The sequence below is a fragment of the Camelus ferus genome, chromosome 8 (genome assembly GCF_009834535.1).
Source record: "Camelus ferus isolate YT-003-E chromosome 8, BCGSAC_Cfer_1.0, whole genome shotgun sequence".
NCBI classification, from domain to species: Eukaryota; Metazoa; Chordata; class Mammalia; order Artiodactyla; family Camelidae; genus Camelus; species Camelus ferus.
This window is the reverse complement of record NC_045703.1, coordinates 45,331,656-45,347,934: the sequence shown is the minus strand read 5'-3', so window position 1 is coordinate 45,347,934 and position 16,279 is coordinate 45,331,656. Positions and strand designations below refer to the sequence as shown.

Below are 16,279 nucleotides of genomic sequence, written 5' to 3'. Positions count from 1 at the left end.
CAATCTCTATCTTGGCCTTGAATGAAAGCCTCTCTTTGTTCCTTTAGGCTCGGGCAGAAAGAGAGGGGGTTGGGCTGCAGGGAAACTGAAGAGAAGTCTGGCTCCAAACTTGACAGACGTGAGCTGATCATGAGGGCAGATTCACGTTAAGCTTTATTGTTTCTTTCAGTGATGTATCATTCTCCAGTGCCCAGCACGGCCGTGTTGCTTAGCGAATATTCAGTATTGCTTGACCAACCTGGACCTATTTTCTTTGGAGGATGGGGCCAGTGAATCTAGAATCTGAAAAATGGTGGCCTAGGGGTACTTTTCAACCTGCAGACAGGTCTCTATGTGGCTGGCAGAGTGTTTGTGATTTTTAAAAAATGCCTTTAGATGGGAAAGTCTTGTCAGCTTCCACATTCCCCATCCCTCCCTTTTGTCTTACCCCAAGTCTGCTTCTCTCATTTCAGGGACCTCCCTGTCATCATGGCTCCCTACTTCCCCTGTTCAATCTTATTAGACTGTATACCAGGGGTGGAATGGTGAGAGGTTTCCACTTCTTGCGGTGGATGTTCCACCCTCGTAGGAACACTCAATGCCTTGCTTCTAACATATAACATGCTTCCTAGAATGAGTAGATGTTTTCAGTAAGATATAAAAGGCTCTTTTTAAAAATAATACATGCTTTAAACTGGAAAGAAGTCCCCAATGGGTGTGAATCCTACTTAACAATAAGATTTTTTGAATTTTTTTTTTTGATGCTCTTCACATCATCTGGGACATAGTTTGACAAACAACTGCGAATCCTACAGATGCATCCCCACAGCTATCTAATGCCCACATGTTTGATATTGTTGCTGCTCTCATTCGCCCCTCCTATTTGACAAGCTTTCTCAAAAATCATACATACGTAAAAAAAAAAAGTATCTGTAATTAAGATTTTTATTTCATTCATGTCAGGTATAACAAGTGCAACTTGAATGTACAAATTCTGAACAAAACATTAAAAAAAGTCAACAACGAAACCTTTTTTAAAGCAGATTCATGCAAAGAAATGAATGGGGCACTGCAGAGGTCACGGGCCCTGTTTTACCTTGAATTATGACAAATGCGAAGGACCACTAATAGACTTCCCACAGGGATATCAAGGGAATCCTACATGAGAAAAAAATGAGAGCAAAAGAGGAGAGAGGTGGAACTTTCCCCAGAATTCAGACAGCATGCTACAAACTTACTTTCTACTTTTAAAAGAGTCCTTGAATAAAAATCCAATCCTGGAATCAGAAGTTACATACAAAGGCTGATAAAACGATTTACCTTTTGTGTTGGAAATGCATTCTTGCAAAATAAACACTACCAGCTATCATCAGTCTATAGGTTATCAAGGGCTTTCATTTAAAGTGCATCTGTAGGCTTATACATTGAGGCGAACTGTTTTACAAAGAGTCTCCAAAACGGAGCTTTTTGAATAATTGCTTTGTAAAGTCGCCTCCCTGATTTTCGAGCATTTAGAATCTCGGTATTGATTGATGTTGCTCCCTCACATCTTGCCTCTTCAGGAAAATCTATATACTCTCTCTTCAGCCAATCCTGAAGAAAACCTTTGGGTTTGGAGGACCCTGCGAGGTCTGAGGCAGAGCTCTTTCTGGATTAGTGTTTCTATCGACAGAATGAGCCTTTCGTCTCTGAGAAGCACCACAGTTACTTCAATGCCGATTAGAGAGAAGCTCAAGATAATCTCATAAATAGTTCAAGATCAAGATCATACAAACAGCACCCCTCCCCCCATATTCCTTTTTTCCTTTGATATCACTGGAGTCTTGTAAACACACAGGGCACCATGATGTGTGAGACTGATGCCATTCAAATACGTCACCTAATTTATTTATGCTTATATATTTTATTTTTCAAGTTCATTATTTATATACATGTTTTTGGTAATTATAGTAAAGATGCTGGTGAAAAGTAATTTAACATTTCATAATGGCGTGCAAAAGTAAAAACACTGATTTAAAGAAAGGTAATTTTTACCACTATTCATCCCCAACAGATTATGACAAGCAGTTAGGCAGTATCAGGACTTGCGAAGTTATAATCAGCATAATGCTGCAATTCAAAATATGGCACAGAATTAACAATACCGGTAACAGTCCCGCTGGCTAAATTTAGCCAGGTTTTGACTAATTTGGTTTAAGTTGAAGTTTGATTATATAAAAAGGCTCCTGAAAGTATTGAAAAAGAAAAAGCGTACATGAAAGAGAATTCAACAATGTTTACAAAATGCCAGAAGTTCTTACTCTGCCCCACCCCGACTTTGTCCATAAATAATTAATGAAGTCCCCCTTCCCCCCGACTCCCCAACCTCAAAAAGATTTACAAAGATAAATTTAGCTCAGTGAACAGAACCGAAAGATGACTGTTGTTAGACAGTACCTGGTTAAAAGCTCAAGCACTTTCGTAAGAATTCATATATATTGTCTCTTGAGGAATATAAATAATCTGATAGCATTGCTCTTTAGAGTTTTGGAGACTTCTCACTTAGGAGTTACAACTGTCTTTGTGCTTTGAATAAAACATGAGCTTTAAAGCAGAAAGCTGATGGTAGTCAGAATTCACCATCCTCAAAGTTCATTATGAGAGTTCTTCTCTGCGGCTTTGAACATCAGGATAGAATTGAAAATTTTGAGAGCAGGGCCCAACTTAATGCTCATAATTTTCACAATGTCTGTCTGGGTCATAAGCAGAAATGCTTCTCCATCAATTTGCTAAAATGGGAGGAAAAAAAAGATTGTGAGTTAATTGGACATAGAGTCGTGAAACATATTCAAGGTTAAATTATCAGCTGTCTTGTACATAGCAACACTGAAATGGCACGGACGGGAGTTCATGTGTACAAACAACATTTCCTGGTAAGTGGACCTTTCTTATCTACAACACCACCCACCCCCAAATGTGGACTGGGAGAAAGTCAAATTCATTGATCTGAAAAATCAGCCCATAGAAAGTGCAAGGAGCCCATATTTTTCTGTGATTATTCTGACATAGGCACTGAGTCAAGAAGAACTTGGAAAAATCTAGAATGCCCCAAACCCAGTTCTTATCATGGCAGGTTTTATTTTTTTATTTATTTTTATTCAAGTATAGTCAGTTACAATGTGTCAATTTCTGGTGTACAGCACAAGGTCCCAGTCATGCATACACATACGTGTATTTGTTTTCATATTCTTTTTCATTAAAGGTTATTACAAGATACTGAATATAGCTCCCTGTGCTATACAGAAATTTTTTAAGTCTAATTTTATATATAGTGGCTAACATTTGCAAATCTCAAACTCCCAAATTTATCCCTTCCCACTCCCTTTTCCCCAGTAACCATAGGATTGTTTACTATGTCTGTGAATCTGTTTCTGTTCTATAGATGAGTTCATTACTATCCTTTTTTTTTTATATAGATTCCACATATAAGTGATATCAAATGGTATTTTTTTTTTCTCTTTCTGGTTTACTTCACTTCGAATGATCTCCAGGTCCATCCATGTTGCTGCAAATGGCATTATTTTATTCTTTTTTTATAGCTAAGCAGTATTCCGCTGTATAAATATACCACTTCTTTATCCAGTCATCTGTCGATGGACACTTAGGTTCTTTCCATGTCTTGACTATTGTATATAGTGCTGCCATGAACATTGGGGTGCATGTTATCTTTTCGAATTAGAGTTCCCTCCATATATATGCCCAGGAGTGGGACTGCTGGATCATTAGGTAAGTTTATTTTTAGTTTTTTGAGGAATCTCCATACTGTTTTCCATAATGGCTGCACCAAACTGCGTTCCCACCTGCAGTGTAGGAGGGTTCCCTTTTCTCCACACCCTCTCCAGCACTTATCGTTTGTGGACTTTTGAATGATGGCCATTCTGACTGGTGTGAGGTGATACCTCAGTTTTGACTTGCATTTCTCTGATAATTAGCGATACTGAGCATCTTTTTATGGCCTGTTTGTTGTCTGTATGTCTTCTTTGGAGAAATTTCTATTCAGATCTTATGCCCATTTTCTGATTGAGTTGTTTGTTTTTTTGATGATAAGTTGTATAAGCTGTTTGTACATTTTGGAAATTAATCCCTTGTCAGTCACATCATTTGCATATGTTTTCTCCCATTTTCTTATGTGCCTATTGGCCATTTGTACGTCTTCACTGGAGAACTACTTGTTTAGGTCGTCTAGCCATTTTTGGATTGGGTTGTTTGTTTTGTTTGAGCTATTTATGTATTCTTGAAATTAAACCTTTGTCAGTAGCATCATTTGCAAATATTTTCTCCTATTCCATAGGTTGTCATTTTGTTTTACCTATGGTTTCCTTTGCTGAGCAAAAGCTTGTAAGTTTAATTAGGTCCCATTTGTTTATTTTCTGCTTTTATTTTTATTGCCTGGGTAGGCTGCTCTAGGAGAACACTGCCAAGATTTATGTTTTCTTCTAGGAGGTTCATTGTATCTTGTCTTATATTTAAGTCTTTAAGCCGTTTTGAGTTTATTTTGTGTATGGAGTGAGGGAGTGTTCTAAATTCACTGATTTATATGCTGCTGTCCCGTTTTCCCAACATCACTTGCTGAAGAGACTGTCTTTTCTCCATTGTATAGTCTTGCCTCCTTTGTTGAAGTTAAATTGACCGTAGGTCTGTGGGTTTATTTCTGGGCTCTCTGTTCTGTTCCATTGATCCATATGTCTGTTTCTGTGCCAGTACCAGGCGGTTTTGATTACTCTACCTCTGCAGTATTGTCTGAAGTCTGGGAGGGTCATTATTCCAGCTTCATTCTTTTTCTTCAGTATTGCTTTGGCAATTCTGGGTCTTTTGTGATTCCATATACATTCCAGTATTATTTGTTCTAGTTCTGTGAGAAATGTCATGGTAATTTGATGGGATCACATTAAATCTGTAGATTGCCTTGGGCAGTATGACCATTTTAACAATATTGATTCTTCCAATCCAAGAACATGGGATATCTTTCCATTTCTTTAAGTCATCTTTAATTTCCTTAATCAGTGTTTTGTAGTTCTCCATGTATGTCTTTCACCTCCTTGGTCAGATTTATTCCTAAGTATTTTATTGTTTTGGTGATTTATTGTATTGTTTATTGTATTTAGTTATTTTAAAAGAGATTGTTTCTTTACTTTCTTTTCCTGCTATTTCATTGTTAGTATAAAGAAATGCAACTGATTTCTATATGTTAATCTTGTATCCTGCTACCTTGCATGGCAGGTTTTAGAATGAGATCTGAGTAAGTACATAAATATTTGTGGCTATAATCAAAGGAATTCAGGCAAACACATCAGCTACATGCTAACATTCAAAAAAAAAAAATCAGCTTTCCACCATGAAGAAAAGAAAACTGCAATAACATTCATTTTTGGAATGGCCATAATTATTCTTCAAATACAGAAGAAAAGCAATTACTAACAAGGGCAACCCACAGTGTAGCTGGGGAACATGAGACTCGTGTGAAGAGTTGTAGACTGGTTCTCCTCCACCTTGGGTAATTGTAAGACACATCTTTCCTCTCTCTGGGTCTCTTCTAAGACTAAACGTCTATGCTGTACAGAATAGAATGCTGTGACGTTCCAAGATACAACTCTATGAAGATAATGTCTCACTTCATGGGTACAGCACAGGAGTAGTCTTCTTGTATAATTTTCAGCTCTTAGGGAGTTCGACCACCTTAAAAAAATAAATTCACTTCTCTGTTTTCTCATTTTGTACAAAAAGCAAAACACACTTTTGCTCTCAGCCTCAGAGTACGTAAGGAACCTTGGCAGCCGTGTGGAATTAGGGATTGAACTGTGTCCTTCCCAAATTCATATGCTGAAGAGCTCATCTCCAGTAACCTTCAAATGTGACTTTATTTGGAAGCAGGGTCACTGCATTGTCATCAGTTAAGGTGAGGTCATACCATAGCAGGGTGGGCCCCTAATCCAAGATGACTGCTGTCCTTATGAAAAGGGGCGATTTGGACACAGACAGACACATACAGATAGAGGACAACGTGAAGACAACCAGGGAACACCATCCACAAGCCGAGGAGAGAGCTTCCTCCTGGCCCTCGGAAGGAAGCTACTCTGCTAACGTGATGACTTCTACACTTCTTCAGATGTCTGGCCTCAGAATTGGAAGATAATAAATTTTTGCTGTTTAAGCTGCTGGTTTATGGTACTTTGTTACAGCAGCAAACGAATCCTACCCTAAATTCTGTATTCAGTTCACTAAATAAAGGCTAAAGTAATTAAGTAGCAGTTTCTTGAAATTTTCCTCTTTCCTCTAAAAATAAAAACCTATAAATCTAAATTGCTTAATAAATACTTAATCAGGAAGAACTAGAGTCATCTTATACAACTCCAAGTAACAACTTTTTTTGTGGAAAAAAATTGCTGCTTTTCAGCAAGGAAACATCCTACTGTCATAAACTCAAAGTAAAGACATTGTGATGTTAATTTCTAAGTGTAAGACAAGGTAAGTGACAGCCATGAGAAACCAGTTTCTATTGTTTTCTGGAAACATTTGCTGTGGTCCCATGTGCTTGTGCTGTGACAGCCTTCTGAGAATCAAGGCCAACAAGAGAAGCAGATCTATTTACACTTCACTCAACCCAGGCAGACCGTGGGAGAATGAAGGGTCTGATGGAAGTCTTCTGAGTCATTAACAAAAATGTCAACTCACACACCGGCTCCCAAGGAGCTCACTACAAAGATTGAGCGGTTTATTACAACCTTGGACCCTACTGAGTCTTCTTCTGAGACTGTAGGAGTTTAAAGTGACAGATGACTGATGAAAAGGAACATTCAGAAAATTACAAGGCTGGGATCTGAAAGTTAGAAGTGGGATGAGAAGGATAAATTTTGGTAGATTATTATTTTTATGGTTACCCTGGGAAGGCAAAAATCATCTTGCAGCTAGAGTCAGTGTATTACATACACGCTGCTCTGAGGTGGGGCCATAAGGATGAGCCTCCACTGGAAAGAAGTAAACAGTTCAAGAACTTTCTAAGAACAGGGATCACTGCAGTGTATTCCTGGGTTTATTTTTTGTTTGCTTTGTAATGCATATAAATTGTTCTAACTCCAGAGATTAAGTATCTTGCTAACGTCCCAAAACTCTGAAGGAGGATTTTGAACTTGGGGGTTTCTTGCCCAAATTTCATTATTCTTTCCACTGTGGACTGACGGTTCTTTTTACAGTGTTTTAACTCTGCAAATCACAGCGACATGCTCTTTGAATGTCTTTCTCAGAGTGTAAAGGTATGAGTATATTCACCCAATAAAAGCTTACTAAACATCAATTATATTCTAGATATTCTTCTTGGGTCTGGGCATATAACAGGGAATAAAACAGATAAAAACAAAAGCAAGTAAGCAGACAAAAATTCCTTGTGGAGTTTACCTTCTAGTAGTGGGAGACAGACTGTATAAGCAAAAGCCATAAGAACAAATTAATTAGTAATTCTAAAAGCAATTAGTGCTATGAAGAAAGCGCTGGTTGGGGAGGTGAGTGGGCAGTAGGGGCCGGGACGGATATGTGGTGGCAGGTGGCAAGTTGAAGGAGGACATTCAGGGTAGGATAATTGAGAGGTGGCGGCTGAGTAGAGGGAGTGAGCCATGTGAACATCTGGAGGGAGAGCACCAGGCAGAGGGAGGAGACAGAGGGAGCCTGGATAACATGTGGAACAGTGTATAAAGTGGGGGAACAGAGTGGACCAAGAAGTCCAGTGGTCAGATTGTAGCCCTTGTGAGGATTTTGGCTTTTGCTCTGATTTAACTACCAGAAAAATCTCAACAGAGGAGTGGCATGATTTGAATTACGTTTTAGCAGCATGACCCTGGCTATGCTGGAAATAAATTATAGGGGAGCAGAAATGGAAGCTGGGAGGATGGTTAGGAGGTTACTGCTTTAATCCAGGTGGGAGATGATGGTGGCTCCGACCAGACAGGCAGTGGTGGAGGTGGAGAGGTAGTTGAAAGTCAGAATCCCTGTATGTTTTTAAAATACACTTAATAGGATTTTCAAGAGATTAAATGTGGTGTGAGTAAGAGAAAGAGAAGTCAAAGATGGTTTCAAATAATAGCCCATCCAAACACCTGCACTTTGCCTTTTAGAGATGACTTACAAGATTTTAGTTAGATTTGTTTCTGCTTTACATCCAGGACCCAAAACCAGTGCTTGCTCACCTTGTGGGACATTTGAGAGCAAGGATCGTGTTCTATTATCTCTCAATTAACCTTCTCACCAGGGCATTACACGAAGTCACATACACATGGTAGGAATTTAACAAGAGTTCACAGGTAAGTGAATAATGGGATGAATACATGAATGACACATGTGGACAGAGAACATTCACTGACTCATTCTTCAAAAGGATCTGCCTTTGAGGATATTTGGTGCCTGAGGAGTGTCTCCAAAGATAATATGAAGAAAAAAATTACTCAAAAAATATCATCTAAATTTGAATCTTAAATAAATAGAGCAAATGTATATGGATTGTCTAGAAGCAACAGAACCAAAAATAGAATTTATAAAATCGATGGACTAGAAATTTATTTTTAAAACTGTTTCATCATTTTCAAAGGTAATGACTACAGGATTCTTTCAAAGAAAGAGCAACAGCTCCCTGCAGGGATCTTAAGTCCGCTCAGGGATCAGAAATTGAGAATAATCCACAAAGACCCTTACTAGGCCTTAAGGAAAGAATCTCCAAACCTGAGTAACTGCAAATTAAAGATCGACTAGGAGGAAGCTAGAACACTTCTGAAATAAAAACATAAATCATAAAAAGGACGATGAAAACCAGATCCCTGTGCATTTTCACAGGCGTCCACCTAAAGCATAAATGATGTCGAGGAGCATAACGACACTGGCGACCAGTGGCTGGACTCCTGGCTGTCCCGACACTCACACTGCTCTTCAGCGAAAGTGTGCTACTCTGAATAGCTGAGGCTAAACACAGGCGCAAACGAGGTGTATATGCTTCTGACTGCAGAGAGCAGGGGCTGCATAAAGCCTCCTGAGATGACTCAGTCCTCGTTCCACCTTCTGGGAGCCACACTCATAGAGGTAACTGACCGTTCTGCTTGGAGGAGCTGACAAGCAAGTGGCTTATTTTTAAAGGTCTCTGGTGAAAAGAGCCTCCTGCTGTACTGAGACAGCACTGCTTGTAGTGCAAGTCAGAAGTCAAATTTGTTCTAATGCTCCACAGAGGTGGTATCACTATTAACCATCCCCTGTATGAACATTTTGGATAAGCAGATGAAAACAAACTAGTAAAATAATCTTCCAACAGCAGATGGTAATGAGTATCAGTTAGTATAAACATCACTGAGAAACGTGTAAGATCTAAGGGATTGTTTTAGTAATAATGGTGATATTAATTATAAGCATCGACTGAAGTTAATCTTGGTGTTGTTAAAATGATGTTTGAAAATAAAATAATGGGAACTAATTTTACCCTATTAAAAATGAAACATTGCTTACTTTCTTTGGTTTCTTTCTATGCTATAAAATATATAAATGCATGCTATTAATTTTTGTGTTCTTTTTTTTTTATAATGAGTTTAGTGCTACTGCTGCAGGGCATCCTAAAATGGTACAAATGTTTCCTTTGCATCTAATCTTACACAAAGACATTTTTATGCAACTGATTAATGCTGCTTGTTAGACAGCCTGGTATCAATTTGTCAGTTTCAACATAACCCATCTCCTTCTTCCTCTGCCAATTTAGAACATTTCACCACTCACTGCTTTTCAGTGCATGGTCCCCATTAAGTACCACACTGCAATTTAGTGGAACACTTACTTCATCTTTAAATACCTTTCCATGTTCTTCACATCCAGGTAAGCTCTGTATGAATTCTGACACCTGTTAATAATAAGATCAAAATTCCAGTTTAAAAAAAAAGAAGCCAAGATCTAAAAACTAAATGTGATAGACAGGTTCAAAATATTTAACCTGTATGTTTTCATTGTTTCTCTCAGAATAATTTCTTCTCTTTTAGAAAAAAAGGCTAAACCCCACATGCATTCATGTTGCCTACTCCTTAAGTCAGTACTCCTACATCTGATCCCTGGCAGACAAAGAAAAACACACCTCGTCTGTGCTCCACTTGGAAACTTTACTGGCAGGGATGCCGGCTACGGTTGGGAGAAGTTTGCTCTGCTGCTCCCAGCGCAAGGGCAGACACGGGATCGGGGACTTAAAGGACAGAAAGACAGCTGAGCGACGCTGTGCCTGCTGTATGCTGGGCTCTTCCCGGGCACCTGGTTGACAGAAACAAACAAGAACTCACTTTCTGAAAAGCAGCCAAAAAAGCCCACAATGGCATACGTCTCCCCCAGTGAGTGTCAGGGATGCTATGTAAAGCATTGTTTCCTTTCAACATGACATCCATTGAATAATTATACTCTTCTTTGTCCTTATTGAAAGTTGTCATAATTATCAACCTAAAATTCAACTGACATGTTTGCTGTATCTAACCCATGACTGAAGATACGCATCATTAGTCATTCAGTGTTGCCTCTTTAACGCTTCAGGTAAGAAATCTGCTTCCGAGCTTTAGTGACAAGGAAAGTAACTCTCACCTCAGAAAATTACATTTGTTTCCCTTTCGGCTCTAGATGTCCTAAAAGACCCAACATCCAGCCACTGTGATTACTCTGTACTTCTCTCCTTTTATCTCAGCCCTGCTTTATTCTTCTGTATTCTTTTTACTAATCACATTGACTGTTTTTTATTCAACAGTATTTTTCATCCAATATATGCAAAATTTATCATTTCAATATATAATCAGTATAAAATTATTAATGAGATATTTACATTCTTTTTTGTTCTAATTCTTTTTTTTAATTGAAATATAGTCAGTTTACAATGTGTCAATTTCTGGTGTACAGCATGTTTCAGTCATACATATACATAAATATATTCATTTTCCTATTTTTTTCATTATAGGTTGCTACAAGATATTGAATATAGTTCCCCATGCCATACAGAAGAAACTTGTTGTTTACCTATTTTATATATAGTAGTTAGTATTTGCAAATCTTGAACTTCCAATTTATCCCTTCCCACATCGACTCTTTAAATTTAGCCAACTTAATTGTTTTGAAAGGGGATGGGAAATTATTGCAATAAAAATAAAACAGCAGAAAGGTAAATGCCTTTGTCACTCTTCATTTGTGAAGATCAAAATTAAAACTACAGAAATTTATTTATCTGCTAGTTCTTCTGACTCCAAACCTCGTTTACTCCTTCCTACTCTCCTAAAACATCCATTTTCTAGCAAATGCTTTTTTTGTCCTTGGGACTCTTAGAGCTTGTCAATCATTATCTCCTTAAGATCTTTAGAACAGACGTTTTTTTTTCTGGAAACTACCTACTCAAAGCCCATCAGAAGAAATGTAACTCCTCCTCGTCACTCTCCCACCCACCAGCTCAGCTACACTGGTATTTAAATTCCACCACAAATGTTGGTCACCTCACTACCTAGTTTAGACTTTTGTATCTCTAAGAATATTTCAAACTTTGTTTCCTTGATGAGTAAGATGTACAAAAAGCTACATAAATCCTAAGTGTAAAGTTTAGAGCATATTTGGAAAGTGAACACAAGGCATCCACATAACCAACACCCAGATCAAGAAACAGAATGTTGCGGCACACCCAGAACCCCTTCCGATCACACCCCACCAGCGAGGGGACCCTTCCCCTGACTTCTAACGCTGTCACTTCTTTCACCCTGTTTCTGAATTGTAGTTGGATGAAAACTTGGTACCTGGCTTCCTTCTCTCAACAGGGTTTGTGAAATTCATCCACATTGCCACAGGGAGTTGTAACTCAGCTGCTCTTGGCTGATGTTTTTTCATTGTTATGGATATGTCACAATTAATTTGGAGCTGATGGACATTTGAGTTGTTTTTAAATTTTGGCTATGACCAACAGAGCTTCTAGGAACATTCCTGTATGTATCTTTTCTTGAATATACGTAAGCATTTCTGTTGCATATATACTGAAGAGTGGGACTCTGTGGTTACAGCGTTTGTGTACGTTAAGCTTCAGCAAATTCTGCCAGTTTTCCAGAAGAGTTGTACATTACACACCCACTAGTAGTGTAAGCGTGTTCCAAATGTTCCATATCCTCACCGACAGGTGGAACAGTCTCTTTTTCATTGTAACCATATTGGTGGGTGTGTCGTGGTATCACACTGTGGTTACAACTGCATTTGTCTGATGACAGAGTTGACCGTCTTGTCCTGTTCACTGGCCATATGGAGATCCCCTTTTGTGAAGCACTTATCTATTTTTATGCTCATTTTTCCATCGTGTCATCTTGCTGTTTGTTGTCTTATGGATTTGTAGAAGTTATCTCTATATATACTCCGGGTAAGAATCCTTTCCTGAAACTATGTTTTAAAAATATCTCCTCCTACTGTCTTCTTTTTACTCTTTAAATAGGGATTTTTTTTTTAAACCAGAAGTCCTTAATTGTAGGAAAGTTTAATTTATTAATTTTTTTCTTTAATGGTTACTACTTTGGAAGAAATCTCTCAGTAATCTTTGCTTACCCCAAGGTCCTGAAGATAGGCTCCTCTGTTCTTCTCTAAACACTTGGTTTTACCTTTCATATTTAGATCTACAATCCATCTCAAATTTACTTTTGTGCATGTTATGAGGTAAAGATCAGTATGTTTTCTTTCACATGGATTTTATTGCCCAGCCATAATTTAATGAAAAGACCAACCATCCTTTTTCCCCACTGTACTGCAGTGGCAGCTTAAACATAAACATAAATCTGTGTTTCTAGATTTTCTATTCTGTTCCACAGGTCTCTTTACATGAACCCCCAGATTTTAATTACTCACATAAGTGTACTATATCTGTGATCTAGGTCTTCTTCAAGGTTGCCCTGACTATCCTTCTCCCTTTGCATTTCCAATTTTAGGATCAGTTTGTTAAAAAAAAAACGTTAGGATTGAGCTTGGGATTACAACTGTAAAAACATCAATCTGGTAAGATAACATCTTCACGATATTGAGATACTGAGCCTTCCAATCCAAGAACAAGGCATCTCTCTCCATTTCTTTGGATCTTCTTTAATATCTCTCTTCAACCTTTGTCATTTTCATGTAGAGGTCTTGCATATCTTTTGTTAAATTTATTTTTATGTATCTGATGCTTTCTGCCACCCATAAGTAGTACAGTTAAAAAAATTATTTCCTACTGTTCTATTGTAGTTCTTTAATAAGTTTTCTCTTAAACTAGCCTAATCTAAATTTGAATTGCTCTTAACATTAGAGAAGTCACTACGTTGAATTAAAAAAAAAAAGTCTGTCTTACTGGAGCTAGCACCCACTGGTCCTGGTGCTGCCTGAGTGACCTCATATAGAGAAATGTATCTGTTCCCCATAAAAATTTTCAATTCTTCAAAAAATTTTTTAAAAAGCCCTCATGGTCCTCTTTCCACACTTCACGCAACGAATCTCTTTATAATTGGTTTTAAACTGCCCAGAGTTCAAGATATTTTTGTTTAGCATAAAGATATTTTTGTTTAGCAAAAATTATACTCAAATAGTCCCAAGAGTTTATCAATTATTTGAAATACAGTATTTGTAAATCTTTCAGAAGATAGGCTTATATGAAATGGGAAGATTTCTGGTCCCACAACAGCAAAGCAACAGTACAACAATGGTCTACTTTACAACTTGTATTCCGACTGGTTGCCACATAGTAAGTATCAGTCTATTCCAAAGCCGTAGACTTTGTTGACACTTGGCACTGTTTACTTCTTCATTATAGCTCCATTCTGTTTATTCTGTTCTTGCAAAAATTGTATTATTCACAGTTCAGTTCTAATGCTCCTACATAATTATTCCTTAGAAAAATAACAGCCATTCTAAAGGAATGACTAAAACCCCTAAAGGTCCTATATTTCTGGTAGCGTTTGCATGTCTTTGAAGCTGATATTATAAACAGGCCTAGACACACATACCACCACATTCCTTCCTAATGTCAACTTTGCATCCTTTACAGTAAGCTCCCTCTTCTCTTGCTGACTCTTTCGTGCTGACTGATGTCCTGATGGCCAGTGCTATTTTCTCATGAATGGGGCAGCTGTAGCGTCTGCCAACCACAGAACATGCCACCTCTCCTCAGAAACACAACAGTGTGTTAGGTATGATCCCAACCCAGAAAGGACAGAGAAGGCAACCTCCTCTGAGTGGATACGTATTTGATCCCTTGAGTTGCATAGAAACGTGACTCCAGGTTTTTGTCTTAACGTGTGCTATAGACTAAAATAAACGCACGTAGACATCAACTCAAGTAACTGGCTCAGTGAGAAGAGTAGGAGCAGGTTTGCACATGCACAATGGGCTTCAGACAAGGTCTTGTATTCAGGAAAGTATTTCAGCCATCATCGTTCTACTAGGGTCAGATTTCTCACCACCCTCCTCTCAAATGATTTACTTGCATGAAAAATTACACTTTAAGGAATCCTCTGTATTTTTTGAAGTTTCCCGAAATGGAGATTTACCAAAGGAATATGGTCAAACTTCTCACTGCTCCCTCCCCCTGACCCTCTTTCCTACTGGGAAGAACACTAATTGAGTGGCCAGCCCTCCAGAACTACCCCAACCAAGATAAGGCCTTGGGAGCAAACAGTCTGCAGGGCAGAGCAACAAGAGAGATGGAACCTGATTTCCCGATGCTGCTGAGTACCATTAAATCCCAGAGCACCTACCTTTGAACTTCCTCGATGTCAGAGAGAAATAAACTGGGTTTACCTTACATAAGCCACCCGTAAGCATTTTATGTCACACACGCACACCTAGTCCCAACTGCTACTAAGGTTTACTGCAACAGCATTTGTAACAGTGAGAGGAGGGAAACAACTAGCCTAGACGCCCAACACAGACTGGTTCATCAGATGACGCTGTGTCCATCCACAGAGGGAGTATTTAATATTACCTTGTAATTACTATAAATATTTGTGTGAAAATGGCTGTAATATTATGTAGTTAAAAAACTGAGGGTTACAAAGTAGTTAGTATAATATTTTAGATATAAAATATCCACTCCCCCCTAAAGATACCAAAATTCAGAAAATGTGGTAGAAAATACATTTATAGAAAAATCTTGATTTTCTTCTTTTTAGTTCCCTGTATTGGCTAATTATTCTATAATAAATGCTATTTTGACAATGAATTATGTAAAACCAGAAGGTGATCTTGAATAAGCTACTTACTGTTACTCAAAAATAATAACAAAAAACGGAAGCCTCACTTTGGTGACTTGGAAAGTAATTTAATGCATTTTTGGAAATACATTATTAAAGCATCAATTGCTGGACTGCCTTAATATCAAAGGCAAGAAAATATTAGATGTGAGTAGCATTAAAGAAATGACTTTGTGGATCTTTGTATGGTTTTTACTGCTACTTCACCTGTAGACAATTATCAAACAAAGAACACTTTTTATGTTGATACTTAATGAATGGATAGTGAAAGGCCTGCCTCTACAATCTACAATCAGTATTTATTATATGGAAATCATTCAGCAATTATTTATTCAGCACTTACAATGCATTAGTAACTGCAGAAGGCTACACTGATACCGCATAGCCGTCTTAAAATGAAGTTTAATAGGTAATAATGTAGTTGTCCATCTGTAAATACAAATGTCTCTCAATTCTGGTTGAGAACAGAGGTATTAAAATTCTTGATCTGGTTTAGGGTAGCAAAAAGTGAGGCAGAAGATCAACCATCAAAAGAAGACACATCTGATAAAGGTGATCCTGAAGAAATATATCCTCCAACGTTTCATGTAGAATCAAGACAATAAGTCAGATCAGGGAACACCATCTAAACCAAACATGGAATCTCCTAGTGGAAAGAGACATCACATCCTCACTACCATGGAGCAGGGAAGCTGCCTCCCACAGGACTGTTCCCATTCAGACCAGCAGAACCACTGTGTGGTAGGCTGAGCAGGATGAGGAAATCCCAGAGAAAAGGAGACATACTCATCATGCACCCAGCTACTTGCAGGCCTGGATTCCATTCTACTTCCTATTTCCAAGTCTGAAAGACGCTAAATCACAAGCCACTGCATGAATTACCACAGACCACTTGTCCTCACCCATTCCTATCCCTTTAAGCCAGTGACAGGAATGAGATCAGAATCTCCAACTGACTAGTTTCATTTTAGTTTCAAAACAATACTAGGAGGTAGCTCTCCTTAAGATAAGGAAAACACACTGTGAGATAGGGG

The 16,279-nt window shown here is 38.2% G+C and overlaps 1 protein-coding gene across 5 annotated transcripts in view; it reads right to left on the bottom strand.

Moving 5' to 3' along the window:
- Positions 1–906: 906 nt before the first annotated feature.
- Positions 907–16,279, bottom strand: part of L3MBTL3 (L3MBTL histone methyl-lysine binding protein 3) — a 108,693-nt gene continuing 93,320 nt past the window's right edge. For all 5 annotated transcript variants that reach the window (XM_032484900.1, XM_032484902.1, XM_032484901.1 and 2 more), the window contains 3 exons: positions 10,109–10,278; positions 9,818–9,880; positions 907–2,747 (listed from right to left, as the gene is read on the bottom strand). In XM_032484900.1, the coding sequence (XP_032340791.1) occupies positions 2,604–2,747; positions 9,818–9,880; positions 10,109–10,278 (377 nt within the window). In that variant the 3' untranslated portion in view covers positions 907–2,603. The remainder of the gene's footprint in view (positions 2,748–9,817; positions 9,881–10,108; positions 10,279–16,279) is intronic.